The 17,666-nt window shown below is 36.0% G+C and overlaps 1 protein-coding gene across 1 annotated transcript; it reads left to right on the forward strand.

Moving 5' to 3' along the window:
- The first annotated feature begins 1,937 nt into the window (after positions 1-1,937).
- LOC134804496 (uncharacterized) lies at positions 1,938-15,143 on the forward strand. Its single transcript, XM_063777543.1, has 8 exons — positions 1,938-2,181; positions 4,377-4,509; positions 5,903-6,037; positions 6,742-6,881; positions 7,434-7,610; positions 9,625-9,662; positions 10,156-10,284; positions 14,450-15,143. Exons 1-8 carry the CDS (start codon positions 2,104-2,106, stop codon positions 14,661-14,663), a joined length of 1,044 nt encoding a protein of 347 aa, XP_063633613.1. The 5' UTR covers positions 1,938-2,103; the 3' UTR covers positions 14,664-15,143.
- The last annotated feature ends 2,523 nt before the right edge of the window (positions 15,144-17,666 follow it).

Raw genomic sequence — 17,666 nt, forward strand, 5'->3', positions numbered from 1 at the left:
AAGGGTCTAGCAGGCTAAGGAAGGAGAAGTGGCCCCTGTGACGAATATCGGATTTTAATAATGTCATTTTTTGGCTATCTTATAATATAGAAACACCTTAACTTTCAGCCCCCTAACTCAGATTTTTTTTTATTTGATTCCCTGGAAAAATAATGATTAAAATGTCAGAGATTTTTTTGACAGCTCTTTTCAACAAGTATTTGTAAAGGTACACCTAAGGAAAAAATCACATAAACTGCAAATATTATTAGCTACTACCATGCGAAAAATCAATTGAATATAATTGGTGCAACCTTAGAGGATATAACCAACGGAGACGCCATGTCTAAAATTTTCGGTACAAAATAGTCTGCCGTTTTTTGCGGGGGAGGGGCACATCAAATGTATAGGTACGTCATGTCAGATAAACGTCAGTCCATACATATGGTTGACATGTGGTTGACCATTGGCCGCCTATTTTCGACAGAGGGGAACGCCTGTTAAATGCGGCTCCATTGTTAATTACTCCGAGGGTGCAACATACTTTAAAAAAAAAATGTTATCTTAGTTGCAGCAGTTGAGTAACCTTTTTAGACAGCCATGCGTCAAGTTCAAAATAAACACTCTCTGTTGCTAGGCAACGAAATTAAACCTAATTTAAACAGAAAATCTCCAGAATGAAAGACGCCTTTGATAGCTAAACGCTTTCGTTGGCATTACATTTTTTAAAGTATGTTGCACCACTTATATTGACTTAATTTTTCGCATGGTAGTAGCTAATACTTGCAGTTTATGTGATTTTTTCCATATGTGTACCTTTACAAAACTTGTTGAAAAGAGCTGTCAAAAAAATCTCTGACATTTTAATCATTATTTTTCCAGGGAATCAAGTAAAAAAAAAATCTGAGTTATACTCCTACTCATTCTTTGTAGCTATGATTTGGTTTGATTGCTCTACCTAATATAGTTCATTAGAAAAACGACTTTGAAAAATGTGTCCATAAAAATGACGCTTTTGACATTTTCTCGGTGACTGTTCAAGATAGGGGGCTGAAAGTTAAGGTGTTTCTATATTATAAGATAGCCAAAAAATGACATTATTAAAATCCGATATTCGTCACAGGGGCCACTGCTCCTTCCTTAGCCTGCTAGACCCTTTTCTATTAGACTATTAGTAATATTTGATTATTACTTATTTATCTAGGTACCTATGTATATGATTACTTATGGACATCTTCATCATATTCTCTCGCGATACCTAAAGTTCGGACCATAGGTATTGATAAAACTCACTAAGTCCACTTTTATGAAAACCGTTTTTTTGACAAATGTTTTGTTCTTTTACATTTTAGCTAGATACTGATAAACTCACTATACACACGAACAACTTAAAACAAACTTATATTTTATAAACAATCGTTAGCTACATAATATATGTATGTTGGCAATTGATGATGTTCAGATATTTAGTTTAAATATAGAGTAGCTGTGTAGTTTTGGATATTTATAATTTATTTTATCTTAATAGTTATGACCATTCCTCTTATAAACATATTTCACTATGCATTACCTGTTCTCCTCATTAACGTCAGCCAAAAGTCGCTAAGCATGATAGCTGTTTATACATCGACAAATAGGTACTGCAACAAATACGTTACACTTTTTAAATACAAAACAAAAAATATCAAAAATACGTTTATCACCCTGTAGCACGTAGAGTCTGTGCGGAAAGAGAAGAGTTGTGGAATGTATGGGGCCCAATACATTCAACTACTCTTCTCTTTCCGCACAGACTCTAGGTGGTAACAGTTTGAAGAACATTATTTATATACGTCATTCAGTTGCTATCGATAACGCGTGGTGGTCCTGGTAAAATGATGCTCATGTAAATCAACGACAAGGTAAGTACAATGGAAGGGAAACCTTGCTCTGACACGTCACACTCTCGGTCGTATCTCAGGAACTCGTCGCAGATAGCGGCCTGCGCATTATTAATATCGATAACAATTATCGCGATACGATTAATGCTCCTCCAGCGTGTTTAATCCCTTCGTGAAATAATACCCAACTTGGTACGACGTGTATTTTTGCAAGTGAATGTAATGTGACTGTTTCTTTCGCAAAATGAATATAAGGAGCGATAAACAGAAAATTCCTGCGGACCTCTCTCTGGCTGCGTTACTGTCGGCGGGATTAACTCTTGTAAGTATTTGCATCATCAGTAAAGTAACAACAGACAGTGAGTACAAACATTAGAAACTAACTGTACGGTTACCATCAGTTTTGTCACTGACATAAACGCCGTCGAGAACGTAATTTACTTTCTATACATCTCGCTCGCACTCGCATATTAGTGCAAACGGGACGTATAGAAAGTAAATTACGTTCTCGACGGCGTTTATCTCAGTGACAAACTGATGGTAACCGTACAGCACAGACTTTGCAACATATAACATTAAGTATTTGACAGTTTCCATACACGCAAATTTCTAAAAAATATATAATATATGTTTATTCAGGCACTTAGACGATTTACGGACGTTTAGAATCTGCAAACATTATTTTAATCAACCTAAAGTTACATTCCATTTTAATATTATTGTTAACAAAATAAGTGTGCGTCACGCAAAACTTAACCTACCTGCCTACCCACATACCTAGATATAAGTAATGCCTAAAACCCATGCAAGCATAGCGAATGTAATTTACAATGGGGAGATCTCGCAAGTTAATTAGACTTATCTACCTCTGAAAATTAATAATGATTTATTTTTGACGGACCGTAGGCACAGGTATCCACGAGAACATTAAATAGAATTTTGTTATCGTAAAAATACCTTTATCAATAAATACCTGTCTAGTTCCGCAATGTTTGCTTGTCAACCAGTGATTCAGATACATACTATGTACACATTAAGGATAATAAAAACCGGCCAAGAGCATGTCGGGCCATGCCCAGTGTAGGGTTCCGTAGTTGCCCTTCCTTCACAATAGGCTAAATTGGAGCTAGTAGTATATAGGAGATTATTAACAAAGGGATGAAATTATATACTTTTCATATAGAACACGAGGAAAATAAAAAGACAAGGCAAATTTGCATAATCAGTAGTTTAAATTAAAGTAATAGACGTACTTTGCATGTCTGGTCATAATAAGGTAATTGCGTCAGTTTACCGTCCGGTGTCAGTTTCCGTCTACTTGACGGATTAGCAAATAATACATTTCATTTATAATTGACTACTTGGGAAATATATTTTTTATGTAGATACATAGATAAATTGTTTAGATATTAAGGATTGCAATAAGTCCAAATTTGTGCAGCAACTATATAAGGTTTATATTCAAAGTTCGTCAAGTGGACATAAACTAGAGCCGGACTAAAACTAGCGCAATGACTTTAATCCTTAGCGAAAAACATTAAATTGCAATGTTTATGAAAAAACAAATATTTTAGGAAACTGCAGTAATTTTAAAATTATTTGTTAACACATTCATTGCCTCTAACTGCTACGGGTTACGCTCGTAGCGCGTAGCCTCGTATTTGCCGTATGTAGCGCGTAGTCGCTACGAACAGTGTACCCGACAGTCGGGTTCTTGGCCCTGAATGTGTTAATGTCATACTTTAAATTTAAAGTATGAAAATCAGCGGGATTGCCTCTTACTTCTTAATTTTTTACTTTTTCGTTCTAAAACTGCCAATGGCAGCGGCATTACTCATTTAGCCAATGAAACTGTTTTAGAGAAATTAAATATTAAATAAAAAAAAAAACTTACATTTTACTTTATTTACATGAATAATGCCATCATATTCGCTATAGATTTCATTTACCTAATGTCTTTCTTAAGCTCTACTATTTAACCAGATTGAACCAGATTTAATTTTACCAGATGTCTTTCTTAAGCTCTACGATTTTTAGGTATTTTTTAGACCCATGGTTCAAAAGTTAGACGGGGGGGACACATTTTTTTTTCTTTCGGAGCAATTATTTCCGAAAATATTTACTTTATCAAAAAATGTTTGTTGAAGACCCCTATTGGTATTGAAAGACTTATCCAAATATACCCCACACTCTGTAGGGCAGGCAAGTAACGTGTCATACGGCACCCTTCTTCTATTTGTTCCTATTGTTAAATATCGTCTTGCAGAATTTTATCATCCATGGCAGTATTTTATTTACTTTTTGTTGAACCCGTTATCTTTTGTATTTAATAAATTTAATTATAACAGAAACCAAACCTAACATTATATGTCATAATTACGAGTATATATATGATCTGAATGAAAATGTAGCGAAGTAATAAAAATTCTTCGGAGCAAATAATGATGAATTGGAAATTCATTTTAACTTTAACGCCAATACGTTCTCAGAAATATTCCTAAACATGTTTATTTTCAGGTAATATCACCAATATACATCGTGTTATGTATCCTCGCTTTAGTTTACCGCTACAGATGCGACTCAGGGATGGTGTCCGGGGCTACTGGAGACAGTTACTTCATCTACACACTCTATAGAATATACATACAAGGTACTTACAAAATATTTGTAACATAGCCATGTTACCTATCCATACTATCAATCGAATCCATGCTACCAGCGCAAATAATAGAACCGACGTTTACGGGTCGGTGCGTTGACTTGAATATTTCGAACAACACGAATAATATGTTTGCTCCTGACATAATGATGACTACTTCTTGGTATTATATTATGTCTGTGGTAAAGTCACGTGCAATGTTGTACCGTACCTAAGAGGCCCATTCGAACATACACTTGACATCAAAACGATATCTAAATGATGTCAGTTAGTCATCACTCGCTCGTGCATCTCACTCGCGCTAATACATGTACGGACCAGTCCGAACTAAATGAACGCGTGAATGATATCAAACTGACATCATTAAGATCTCGTTTTAATTTCAAGTGTACGTTCGAATTGGCCTCATAAGATGAACTTCTAGTTACCTGTTTCGATTCGCAGTCGTGCAACGAGTGCTACGCCATACCGTAACCACCGTAACATTGATTTCCTGCTATTTATAGTCGATCTTTAGGTATTTAAATAAAAGTAAACAAACAATTTGTACATTTTCGGGTAGTTACAACGTTTGTTGGCTAACCAACCAAATACAAAACCGCCTGAATCAGTCACTGAACGACCTGTCTTTAACTTATAATTTGATCATAGTCTAATAAAACATGGTCTTCCATTCCCAGAGTGACACGGGCCTACGTCACAACAACATGGCCGCTATATATAGCGCTATCGCATATTATCATATAGCGCTGTCGCATGATGACGTAGGCCCGTGTCAATTAGGTGACCTAGAAAAGACGGGAATGGAGTACCAGGCGGAGTATATTATTATACCATGTAATTTGGTCATGTAATGTTTTCATCTACCCTCAACTGGCTTAAGGAGCCGTTTGAGCGTTGATTTTGTTTACTTTTTTTTTAATAACAAAACATACAGAGTATAGTTACGGAACTTTGGCAGTGGGGTTTCGTACAAGCAAATTCGGTAAATTCAGGGTTATTCACGTGACTTATTCTAATTACGCCTCTACGAAGCATTTTCGCCAAAAACCGGAAAAAATTGTGTTATGTGCTACGACGTAGCTCATCAATCAAGCGTAGAAAACATATAAAAACTCAAAAATGCGAGTTTTCCCAGAGATAAGACCTCCGATCTTTCGCCCCCGAAAACCACCATATAGTAAATTTCATCGAATTCGTTCGAGCCGTTTCCGAGATCCCCGAAATATATATATATAAATATTCAAGAATTGCTCGTTTAAAGGTATAAGATAAGTTAAAGGGACACAATTTAGTTTGCTTTTATTTACCCTACCTGATATAAAGTCTGTATGGACAACTAATCTCGGTGCCGATATTTATTACCGTTGCTGATGTTTTTTAGCGGACACATGCGGAAACCCGGATTCGTCGCCACCAGCAGGTGTTATACTTACGACACCAGACGCAGTTTTTGTTTTCGTTATTGCTATTTTGACTGCCACCGTTTTAAGCTGTGCAGCTGCCATCACGCTTATTGGTAATTCTTCATTATCTAATTACATTAGTATTAGGATAATTAGAAAAAAAACTAGGTAGTTAAGGACCTGTTTAGTCTTAAGTTAATTGATCCCATTGTGTTAAGAAAATTTACCATAAAGATTGTATTGTTACCGCATATACGAAAAGGGGTGGCCTAATTTAGGTACCCCCTTGTGCACCCTGCACTATCACCGACACCAACACTCGGAAGGAGGAAGTTTACATGCGCCCCGTACCTAAACGGCCTGCGATGTGGTGCGCCCTTCATAAAGTGTTAGTATCCAAGCTCCTGAGTAAAAACACAAAATACGTATAAGATAAGACGGTCATATGGCCGATACTCATGTACTCATTTTTTCAAGTAACCGTTTAAAAAATATTTATTTATATGAATTCAATTTGGTCATACATCTATTATTTTAGTGACCAATCATATTTAATTAGGTCATAGAAATTACATTTGTTTGGTTATCGATTAAATCATACCCTATACCAATCCTATACTTAAATTGGGAAATAATTACAGGTAAATATATAAGACAGACCAGATTGGTTCACTTCTTAAAAAACCATATATATGTAGTAGGTGGGTGCACCTGAGGCAGATAGGTATTTCACCACACACCTCTGTGTATATTCACATACCTACCTAGTTCACTAGCAGTTAAACACTAGCACTTATAGGTATATCTCATGTTTCAGTGGTCACTGTTAATAACAAAAGTGGGCTCGTATTTGCCACCATATGGACATATATTTGTATATGTGTAGCGTCATTGGTGGTCGATGTAACATACGCTGTTTTCTTTGGAAAAGATTATGCGGAAATGAGTTATACAATGGTAAGTAGTGTGGAGTCTTAGAAAGAAGTATAAACGGTATAGTCACTAGATATAGTTTATTTAAGTTAAATTTTAAAGTTTTGAATTGATTTAGCAATTTATTTTTGCTGTCACCTTACATCTCATATTTTATAAATATATATATCAATCTAATATCTATCTATCAAAAATAATGAATTATCGAATTAATTTATTAATTATTCACGGGAGACGAGCCTTAATACATAAGCTCTTTCAAAATGTCGTTTAAATCGTAATACTTACATGTAAATTTTCCTAATACATAATATTATGAACATAATTAATCTCTGGGGTTCCTCGTGGGCACCTTGGCACAAAACATTTACACACATTCAGCTTGTGTTTTTTATTAAGGAACTGCTTATCTGTCCCATAAGCCCTTGACACAAGCGTAACAGCCATCGGAAAACCAGCACGAATTTACGATGCGAGAATACAGCCAACAGTGGAATGAGCTTGTGCTTACGGATGTTATGCGTGGTGGGCCAGTTGTCTGATTTTTCCGTAAATGTATTAACTTGTTTGTTTTAGGAAATCCATTTTCCTGGAATCGCAAGTAATTATTTGAATGATGTTCTCCGACTAGGGTCTTTTCTTTTCATGACAATTGCTCTGAAGGGATTCCTTGCTCCTGTAATAAATATTGTTCTACTTATATTGTTAGCGACATATGCTTCTAACTACAGGAATAAACTTCAAACCGAAGAGGTGAGTCCTTTTATAAAATCTCGTACCTATATCCTGTCTACTGCCTCGAAAATCAAACGCTAAATCATACATATTTTCCACCTTTTTCTTTTGGTTTACAATTACAATTACCTACACAAAGCGCCTCAGGGAGAAAGGGAATGGCCCCCGTTCTGAGTCATGGCTTGTCCAACAGTGGCCTATCCCACAAAACTTACAATTAGAATTTTACAAGTGACAAGTTACAAGTTTGTAATAATACAAATGTGCGTACCACAAAATATACAAGTAACAAATTTGTAGTGGAAAATTCTTACAAATATGTAAATTGTATCGAAAAGTCTACAATTTATTGTATCACAAAACTTTACATACGCTACATATATTTTCCGGAAAATGTACAAATTTGTAGCTGACAATTGTTTTGTGCTACATTAAATTGTAGTAATAATTATACATATATGTAGAATTGTACCTACAATTTAACAATTCTCTAAACGTGTGTCGCACCCTCATGCTACAGTTGCTACTGTACGAATACTAGTAATTGCAGTATATTTTATCATATTTAGCGATTCCAACCCTTTGTATATATGTATACCTACCACGAAATATTTAGTTCAAATAGCAGTAATAGTGATCCTAGGTGTCATGAATTTCATATATACATATATAACCCCAATTTTACTTAGCTTTAATTTAATTTATGAAATACTCATTATGAGGTACTTACTCGATAAAAAAATGCATATACTCAAATTGAGCATACCATCGTACGCCTTTTCCAATTTTGCCACATAGTGTCCCTTAAGTATTTCTCCATTATTCCTAAATCATTTAAATTTTGCGTTATCTCCTTCCATTTGTTTATTTACACAGTGTGCGTCAATTTATTACTAAATTTACCAAAGAGAATGTTTTTGTTTTCATTTATGAGGTTTATAATGGTCAGTTTAGCTTGCAAATCCATTGTAATGTCGGTTGGTACATTAAAGAAGCAAAATAAATTGTTACATATTTGTAGTTTTAACATTACAATTTTTCGCTTGTATATTTACAAATTAACAATTCTACAATTATGTAGCTGTCGTGACATACCTTTATTCTTTGTGATACGCTTTCACAAAAATGATATATTTGTATACCGCAGACTTGTAACGAATACATATTTGTAATTATTGTGGTACATTTTTTTGTTTACAATTTAACAATTTTGTTGAATTGTACACTTGTAAAGTTTTGTGGGATAGGGCACAGGTCTCCATCGCCATACAGCGGGGTAACGCTGCTAGTGTGATGGGGATCTTTGGACCCGGCATGGCTCAGAACGGGTTATGGTTTTTTAAGCTTTGTACATGTCGTAAATTTTTCTGAAATTCTATTAAATATAATGATTAATTAAAGGCATTATAGGTATAGGTACAGTTGACGTTAAAGACATGTTCATATTTTTCGCCTTATAACTAAGGCGTAACGTGCAAAAGTGTAAACACATCCTCTGACGTTGACTGTACAAGATATTATATATATGTCTGTACCATATTTTTTTAATAAAGTAAGATTCATAAGAGCTTGTTGTTAGGCCTACATGAATAAAGTATATTTTGAGTACCTACCTATTGGCTTAACTCATTCCAACTCTTTTCTGAAGCTCAGATTCAAATCACTCACGCACACAAAATTTCAATTAAACTCTAAATTATAATTAGATTCCAAAAAATGTTGCCACTGCAATAATTTGTTTGTAAAATAGTAAATTCCTTTTTATAAATAAATACGCTAAGATAATTTCTTTATTGGTAATTTTACGCCTACGATTTAAAAAAGTACTTTTATTTACTTATTTTTACATAAATACAAGACGCGCTAGTAAAAAGTGGCAACATTGTCTTACTTTTTTTGGAATCTAATTATGATTTAGAGTATAGTTAAGTTCATTTGTTAGCGATACAAATAAAGGTTTATTTGTGTCGATACAGATTTTAAATGACGATAATTAATTTTATTTATATTCACTGTTTTATTTTAATTGCAGCATTCCATACACAAAGTGGGAGCGATTCACGCATATGAGTAAGTAAATAGTACATTTTATTGCTAGTGTGCAAAGTATGGCATTATGTACGTGTACGAGTCCCGAGATATCTTTTATGAGCCGTAGGCGAAATATTAAAACGTGGTATTACGAATTAAGCTAAAAAAAATTGTTTTGAACACCTCGGCTACATCTCTACAGAAAACGCTACGGCGTAGCACTTGCATCGCAAATGAGCTATGTAGCATATATCAAAATATACTCGTACTGTCTCCAAAACATTAATAAATTCCGCATACTGTCATCAAATTCGAAACTGAATTGGACGAAATTGTCGTAATTAAATGTTACCTGGAATTCTGGCTGTACCTACCTACTTTCAATATGATGCTACGTTCTGTAAACATCAAATGCACATTAATATTATTCTCTTACCCCACATAGGCCACATATTAAAGAACCGCCTATAACGCGGCATAGTGAAGTTCCACTTTGAAATAGTTACTTACTTACTGAGTGTCATTTGTTTAGCCAACATGTGAACCGTGGTTTCGTGGAAGAGGAGCCGCGCAGCCACCCTCGCAGCCCGCTGCGGGCCGCACCGGCACAGGCTAACACTCTGCCATTGCCACCGCACACTCCGCTGTCGGACTATTCCAAGTAGGTGCATGACACACTCCAATATTATCGTTATGATCAAACCACATAGTACCTATAGTAATAAATTAATAATCAGCCAAGAGCATGTCGGGCCATGCTCAGTGTAGGGTTTCGTAGTTACCATTCTGTCAAAATAGGCCAAACGGGGGCTATTAAGTACTAAGTATCTTAAGGAAGTACCTTTGCAGCGCTTTGTACTTACGTCTTTTTACTAAGAAATAAGATTTTCTCAAACATGCAATGAAATATTGATGTTATGTTCCTTATAATAGGCTGCGAAGTATGACGTTTGGTATACACCCACTTGCCAGAATTTCATTTGCCATAATTTCATTTGCCATAATAGTCAACAGCCATTATATTGTTTCCCATAATTACATATGCAATACTTATTGTTTACTATATTAGTCAAGTGCCAGAAACTTTGTTTCCCATAAAATCAATTTCAATAATATCATTTGTCATCATCATTGTAAGCCATAATTATCACTAGCCATAATATATTTTTTTTACAGAAACCAAATGCTACTAGAAAAATGGGTTAGGTTAGGTTTAAACTGCGTCCCTTACAGAAAAGTAATGCTACTGGAAAAGTGGGTTAGGTTAGGTTTGAACTGCGACCCTTACAGAAAAGAAATGCTACTGGAAAAGTGGGTTAGGTTAGGTTTGAACTGCGACCCTTACAGAAAAGAAATGCTACTGGAAAAATGGGTTAGGTTAGGTTTGAACTGCGACCCTTACAGAAAAGTAATGCTACTGGAAAAGTGGGTTAGGTTAGGTTTGAACAGCGACCCTTACAGAAAAGAAATGCTACTGGAAAAGTGGGTTAGGTTAGGTTTGAACTGCGACCCATACAGAAAATAAATACTACTAGAAAAGTAGGTTAGGTTAGGTTTGAACTGCGACCCTTACAGAAAAGAAATGCTATCAGAAAATTGGGTTAGGTTAGGTTTGAATTGCGACCCGTACAGAAACCAAATGCTACTAGAAAAATGGGTTAGGTTAGGTTTGAACTGCGACCCTTACAGAAAAGAAATAGTACTGGAAAAGTGGGTTAGGTGAGGTTAAATATTCTATTAAATAGTATTATTACAATTAAAGATATGGACAACAACACGTATGGCACTCGTACGTTCTGGAATCTAATAATCGGGTAAACAAAGAGTATGTCACATCATTTTTATGGTAAACAAACAATTCGGGCAAATGAAATTCGGGCAAATAAAATTCGGGCATATGAGTATTATTTTATATAATTTTCGGACAAACAATAGACAACCATGACGTTTCAGGTGCGGCTAGGACAAAAGGTCGTTAATGGAATTTCATACACATATTGCAGGCCTAGGCCGGCAAAGTCCTCTTTTTTATTAATTTTCATTTCACAGATATTTGTGACACAGCATCGTGGCATTCATCCATTAAAAAAAACTAGAGGCAGTATTTGCTTTATGGTTCGTAATGACACTCTGCCACTACGCCTATAAAAAAAAACAAAAAACAATGTTTGCTATAATTTGCAGTTTTATTTGTATAAAATCAACATGAACTTATTAAATAATACATTCAATAATTTTATAATTTTAAATTATAAATTTAACTACACAAATAAAAACATTTAAAATATTTCATCTAAACGTTAGCGGTAAAAAGGTCTACTCAAACACGCGTAGTTATATTTTTTAAATTGTTATGGAGGTAAAGTTGAAAAATATTCATTCTGTTTTATTAGATTTATGGTGCGTTGTTGATTTTTTGACTTTAATATGAGTTCCGACGACATAATGAAATTAATATTAATTGTAATCGTAGGTGTTGGAATTGGCAGCGTAAGCAGAATTGATTTTAATAACTTGCTGCCTCTGCCGCCAAGTCAAAGACGAAGTATGTATATGGCAATTTTATTATTTGAGAAACTAAGAAAAATGGCTTACAGTTTATTAGAAACAGTTTTGTGGCATATTTTAAATGAATGTAACTACAAACTCGTCAACACTGTGGAAATTATACGTATTTACTCCATGCATAAAGCAACGATGTATGTGAAACATGATATCAACATGAAAGACTATGTAAACTTATGTGACGAAAACGACAGTCAGACGGATACAAGGCGAAAAAATCAAAGATACATGAAAATATACGGGTAGTAAAAATACACGACTCGTGTAAAACATACGCGTGATAATGATATAGGTACGTGTTGGTTATATTTTGGGTGTAAGGTGTATTCGGGTATTACCGAATGTCGGATAATTCCGAAATTCAGATGAAAATCACCCTTAATTCCATCATAATAAAAGTCTCTTTTCGGAATTATCCGACAGTTTTCGACATTCGGAATTACCCGAGTAAACCTTAGTTTACTTTTAGTTTTTTCTATAAATAAAACTTGGGTTTCGTAGATTTTTTATTTTATTTATTTCATTGCATGTTTGAGAAAAGCACTATACATACCTCGGCGGGAAATGGGGTTGCCCGCGCTCAGACCTATCGGCCTCGCTTCGCTCGGCCGGCAACCCCTTTCTTCCCGGCCTCTGTAGTAATGTACTATTATTGCAATAACTCAAAAATGACTAGACCGGGTCTTGTTTGCTGTAGTTTTCATTGAAAGTATTTATTAAGTTTTTGTTTCACATTTTTTTTCATTATTTTTGGACCCGTGGTTCAAAAGTTAGAGGGGGAGGGACACATATTTTTTATTCTTTCGTAGCGCATATTTCCGAAAATATTAACTATATCAAAAAAAGCTTTTAGGAGACCCTTATTCGTTTTAAAAGACCTATCCAACGATATCCTACACTATTGGGATAAAGGGGCTATTCATAAATTACGTCATTTCAAATTAGGGGGGGGGTCTGGACATAGGAGGAAACGGGGTCATTCAAAGCATGATTTTTGGATGATTTTAGGGGGGGGGGGGGGGTCAAAAATCGATGACGTAATTTATGGATAGTCCCAAAGCAAAAAAAAAAGAAACTTTTTGAATGGAGGTAGGTACCCTAAAAATTTTTGTTTTTATATTTTTATTTTACCGTTCTCTCGCAATGCATGATTTATGTATCCATGCCAAATTGCAGCTTTCTAACACCAACGATCTCGGAGCAAAGCGTCGGACAGACAGACAGACATGGCGAAACTATAAGGGTTTCTAGGTGACTACGAAACCCTAAAAACGGGGCAATCGTCAGTCACACTACTCACGCTTGTGAAACAGAATAGATAAGTACCTATTATAGCGACATAAACTTCACCAATTTCAATAGAATACGGATTGAGACAATACAGATTCGCCTGTGATTGCAGGATTAAGATCAGGTAACTAGTGTACGGTGCTTTTAGATTACACATAGCAGTTCCTTGCCTTAAAATATTGACTGACCTATACCTACAATCTAAAACCTTCCTCCTCCTCCTCCTCCTTCCTCCTTAGGTACCTTACCTTCCTTCCGTACCTTCATAGACAATTGAAACTTTGGGTAAATACCGGATAGATGCATGGATATTTATATATAGACCCCCCCCCCCCCTAGAGAATAAAATATCTAACTAAATATATACCCCTCCCCCTTGACAATATGAACTCCCTCCCCCCTAGCCCATCAGCTGGTGACGCCCTTGGTAAATACCTACCCGCGACCCATCTCTAATCATCATGATTCCACGCAGACGAAGTCGCGGGAAGAAGCTAGTAGAGGTACAATATATCAATACTTAAATAGGTCCTTATTAGGTACCTTCTACATATAAATCACCTAATATGACTCATTATCTACGCTCATCAGTCTGCACCTGTGCTGTGGCAGCTTGTATGGCAGATTTTGGACTTTATTGATAAGTCAATAAGGGTCGTAATACATAGTAAATAAATTCATGATTTTACTTTATGCTCTAGAGCAGCGGTCGGCAACCAGCGGCCCGCGAACCTCTCAATTGCGGCCCGCGAGCCTCCCTGGCTATTTTGTATGTAATATTGACAAATGACAATGTCTGATAAAGTCATAAATATTAACAAAGTGCGGCCCGCGTCCACTTCGTTAACTGCTATGTGGCCCTTGGCTGCTAAAAGGTTGCCGACCGCTGCTCTAGAGCATAAAAAGCAACGTTATGCCGATTACACGCGACTTAGATACCAACTTTACGAGATAAACTTTTTTTTGTTTAGCAACCGAGATTATGACCGCTCCAACTCTTGGCAACACACTCCAGCGCCGATGCCATTCTCGTACATGGAGGAGCCCCGGCGGATGCGGGCGAGCCCCGCCGCGGGCGAGCAGTGGCGGCACGACTCCTGGCCAGCCGCGCCGCCGGTCCCGGCGCCCGACTACAGCCCGCCAGCCCGTCGGCTCAAATCAGCCTTAAAACCGAACTATATGTAGATATTGCGTAGCAGTTGGACTTCTTGCAACTCTCATCCTTCATGTATTAGTACGAGTATGTTAAAATTAGCACAATGCCTACCTGTTTGTTGTTTCATTAGCCAATTAGGTACTAATTAACTAGCGTTAGTAGTACCTACAGATGACGTCTGTGTATATCTACATTTTTCGCCTCAGGGGCTGTCCATAAATTACGTCATCGATTTTTGTCGATAATACGAATTATTGTGACAAAGCTAAAGTATAGACAGCCTCCTTTTACCACGAGATACCTAGTACTTATACCTATATTCTATATTGCTTAAGTAATTAATAAATATCTTGGAGACTGAGCTTTGCTCGGAAAACATATAAAAACTCAAATGTGCGCATTTTCCCAGAGATAACACCTAGCTAGATCGATTTTTCGCCCCCGAAAACCCCCATATAGCAAATTTCATTGAAATCGATAGAGCATTTTCCAGGATCCCCGAAATATATAAATAAATAAATAAACAAGAATTGCTCGTTTAAAGGTATAAGATTAATTACTATCTTTAGCTTAAACAATTTGTATAAGTTTTAATAAATATTTCGTGTAGTTCTTACGCAAATAAAGTTGTTTTATTTTTAATAATAAGTAGTATATATGTACATAGGTATACTACTGGCAACCCCACTATGTCAGTAGAAAAAAGCGAAAATACAAATGTTCTATGTAAGGATTGTAAGGGGAACCCTTCGCGCCTTTATTTTTAAATGCCATCTTTTTCTACTGACGGACATGGCCAAACTATTCAGCGCTAATTACACGTTGCCGATTTGCCGGGAAACCCATATATGTAATCGGCTACAGAGAGGCTTTGCGAAAACTCATTCATTGACCGAGCGTTAGCGAAGGTCTCCGTTTCAGCTTGGGCAAAAATGCTTTCTCTGTAGGTCGTGATTCTCAACCGATTCCCGATTAACCGATAACCGGTTCTCGTGAAGTTTTGTGAGCAGGTTCAATAGTTAATAGTAGGGAATTAGGGATCCCCCCCTGCCACAAGATCATGAGATAATTATGATGCGGGCACCCTTAGACGCTAAGCAATCAAGGCTATGGCGCCGATGCGAGCTTTTATTATTAATGTTTTATAGTTGGTGCGTTAAATGTTTTTTATTGGGTACCTAATACGCATATAAAATAGAGCGGATTATTTGATCTGATTAAATTTTTGCGTAATATTGTTGTTTTTGGCTTTCCCGCTTTGAAAAAAAAGTACATGTGATATCTTCTCTGACCCCACCCCATCGTGATCATTCGTGATATTTTTCTTACGTGAAATTTTGCAAACGTGGATGGTAACTCATGATAGCCGCAGGCTGAAGTAAATTAAAGACTCTCAAAAGCTTTTCGCGGATTAGCAAAGTAATATTTTGGTTTTAATTGGAAGAATTTTATTTGGCAGAGTTATTATATTCGTTTAAGCAACCTTTTTTTACTCGAGTAACATTTTCGAAAACGAATAGGACATTCATTTTTAAACACGCAAAGTAGTAAAAATATTAAATATACTCCAAATGTTCTCTTGAATGTCTCGTGATTGGTGCCGTTACTGTAGTTTAGTACAGACTAGCGACCCGCCCGGCTTCGCAAGGGTTACACAAAACCTTAACAAATTATCTAAACACAAAACACCTAAATCTTCTTCAAGAATCACTCTATTGATAGATGAAAACCGCATGAAGATATGTTCAGTAGTTTTTGAGTTTATCGCGAACATACATACACACAAACAGACACAAACACCATCAATTACAATGTCACTACCAGCAAGGTTGTTGTGGATCAGACACTGAAAAATATTTCGGATTTTAACACGATTATACAAAAAAAAAATTCAAAGTGGCGGCTATTTTTTTTTAATCTTCTACTGCGAACTTATATTAAGGTATCTTTCGGATCCTCACATATCAATTTTTATCATGATTAGAGCAAATTTTCCGTCGGACGTACCGTTTTTGAACCAGAAGCAAATAACTGAAAAAGAGCAAATTTTTTTCCACAACTTCTGGAATGGAGCTAACTAGGATTACGCTAACTAATTTAGAACAAATGAACGTATTAAAATAATTTCCAGCTTGCTGGGAATTAATTCCTGGAAAAAATCTAATTTGATTGGCCTAATATATATGTAACTGTAAGTGTCACCATAAACGTAAAATTTCGATTATTGTTGCTTTATTGTTGCACTTCCATACTTTATCTCGTCAATGTCGGTGAAGCGTTAGCTTAGGCCGACTCATACTTTCGATCCATAATTAATTCATACTTTCGATCCATAATTAATTCACACTTAATATTATAAATGCGAAAGTGTGTCTGTTACCTCTTCACGTTTAAACCGCTGAACCGATTTAGTTGAAATTTGGCATAGAGATAGGTGTAGTCCCGGGGAAAGACCTAGGATAGTTATTATGTCGGAACTCATGCCTAAAGAGGGTGAAAAGGGGGATGGAAATGAGAAAATTAATGAATTGCCTGTTAATTGATGTAAGCAATTAAGCATAGTTATGCTCAAAATTAGTGCCATTAGATTTTATCCAGGCGCTATACCTACTTACTCAGGGAGAAAAATCTCCAGTACAGCCGGGCCGGCAGTATCCAATGAGGATTACATCCACCTCTGACAAAAAAAAACTACTGGAACGCAGACGAAGTGCCATTATATAGATAAATAAGTATACAGCATCCGGCTTGTATTTAGAAACAATAGCTTGGAAGATTTCTACGCATCTTTGAGAAAAGTGTTTTTTCATTACGCTCGGAAATAGCAGCCTATTAACGTGAACGGTATGGGTGGTTTTGCACCTGTCCAATGTCATTGCGTCTCATCGTCTCATTAAGCAAAATGTGAGATGAAATACACATTGGACCAATAGATTGCACAGATGGAATAGAGTATGTGCGGAAAGTGTCGTAGTGTGAAGAGTCGTGGAATGTATTGTATGGAATCAAATATATTTCACGACACTTCTCTT

Source organism: Cydia splendana, chromosome Z (assembly GCF_910591565.1).
Source record: "Cydia splendana chromosome Z, ilCydSple1.2, whole genome shotgun sequence".
In the NCBI taxonomy this organism is placed as follows: domain Eukaryota; kingdom Metazoa; phylum Arthropoda; class Insecta; order Lepidoptera; family Tortricidae; genus Cydia; species Cydia splendana.

What these genes read in the sequence shown, in the direction of transcription:
- LOC134804496 (XM_063777543.1), top strand. Translation starts at nt 2,104, where the DNA reads ATGAATATAAGGAGCGATAAACAGAAAATTCCTGCGGACCTCTCTCTG. An exon ending in GGAGCGATTCACGCATATGA is followed by an intron (nt 9,663 to 10,155) that starts GTAAGTAAATAG and finishes TCATTTGTTTAG; the next exon opens with CCAACATGTGAACCGTGGTT. An exon ending in CCGCTGTCGGACTATTCCAA is followed by an intron (nt 10,285 to 14,449) that starts GTAGGTGCATGA and finishes TTTTTTGTTTAG; the next exon opens with CAACCGAGATTATGACCGCT.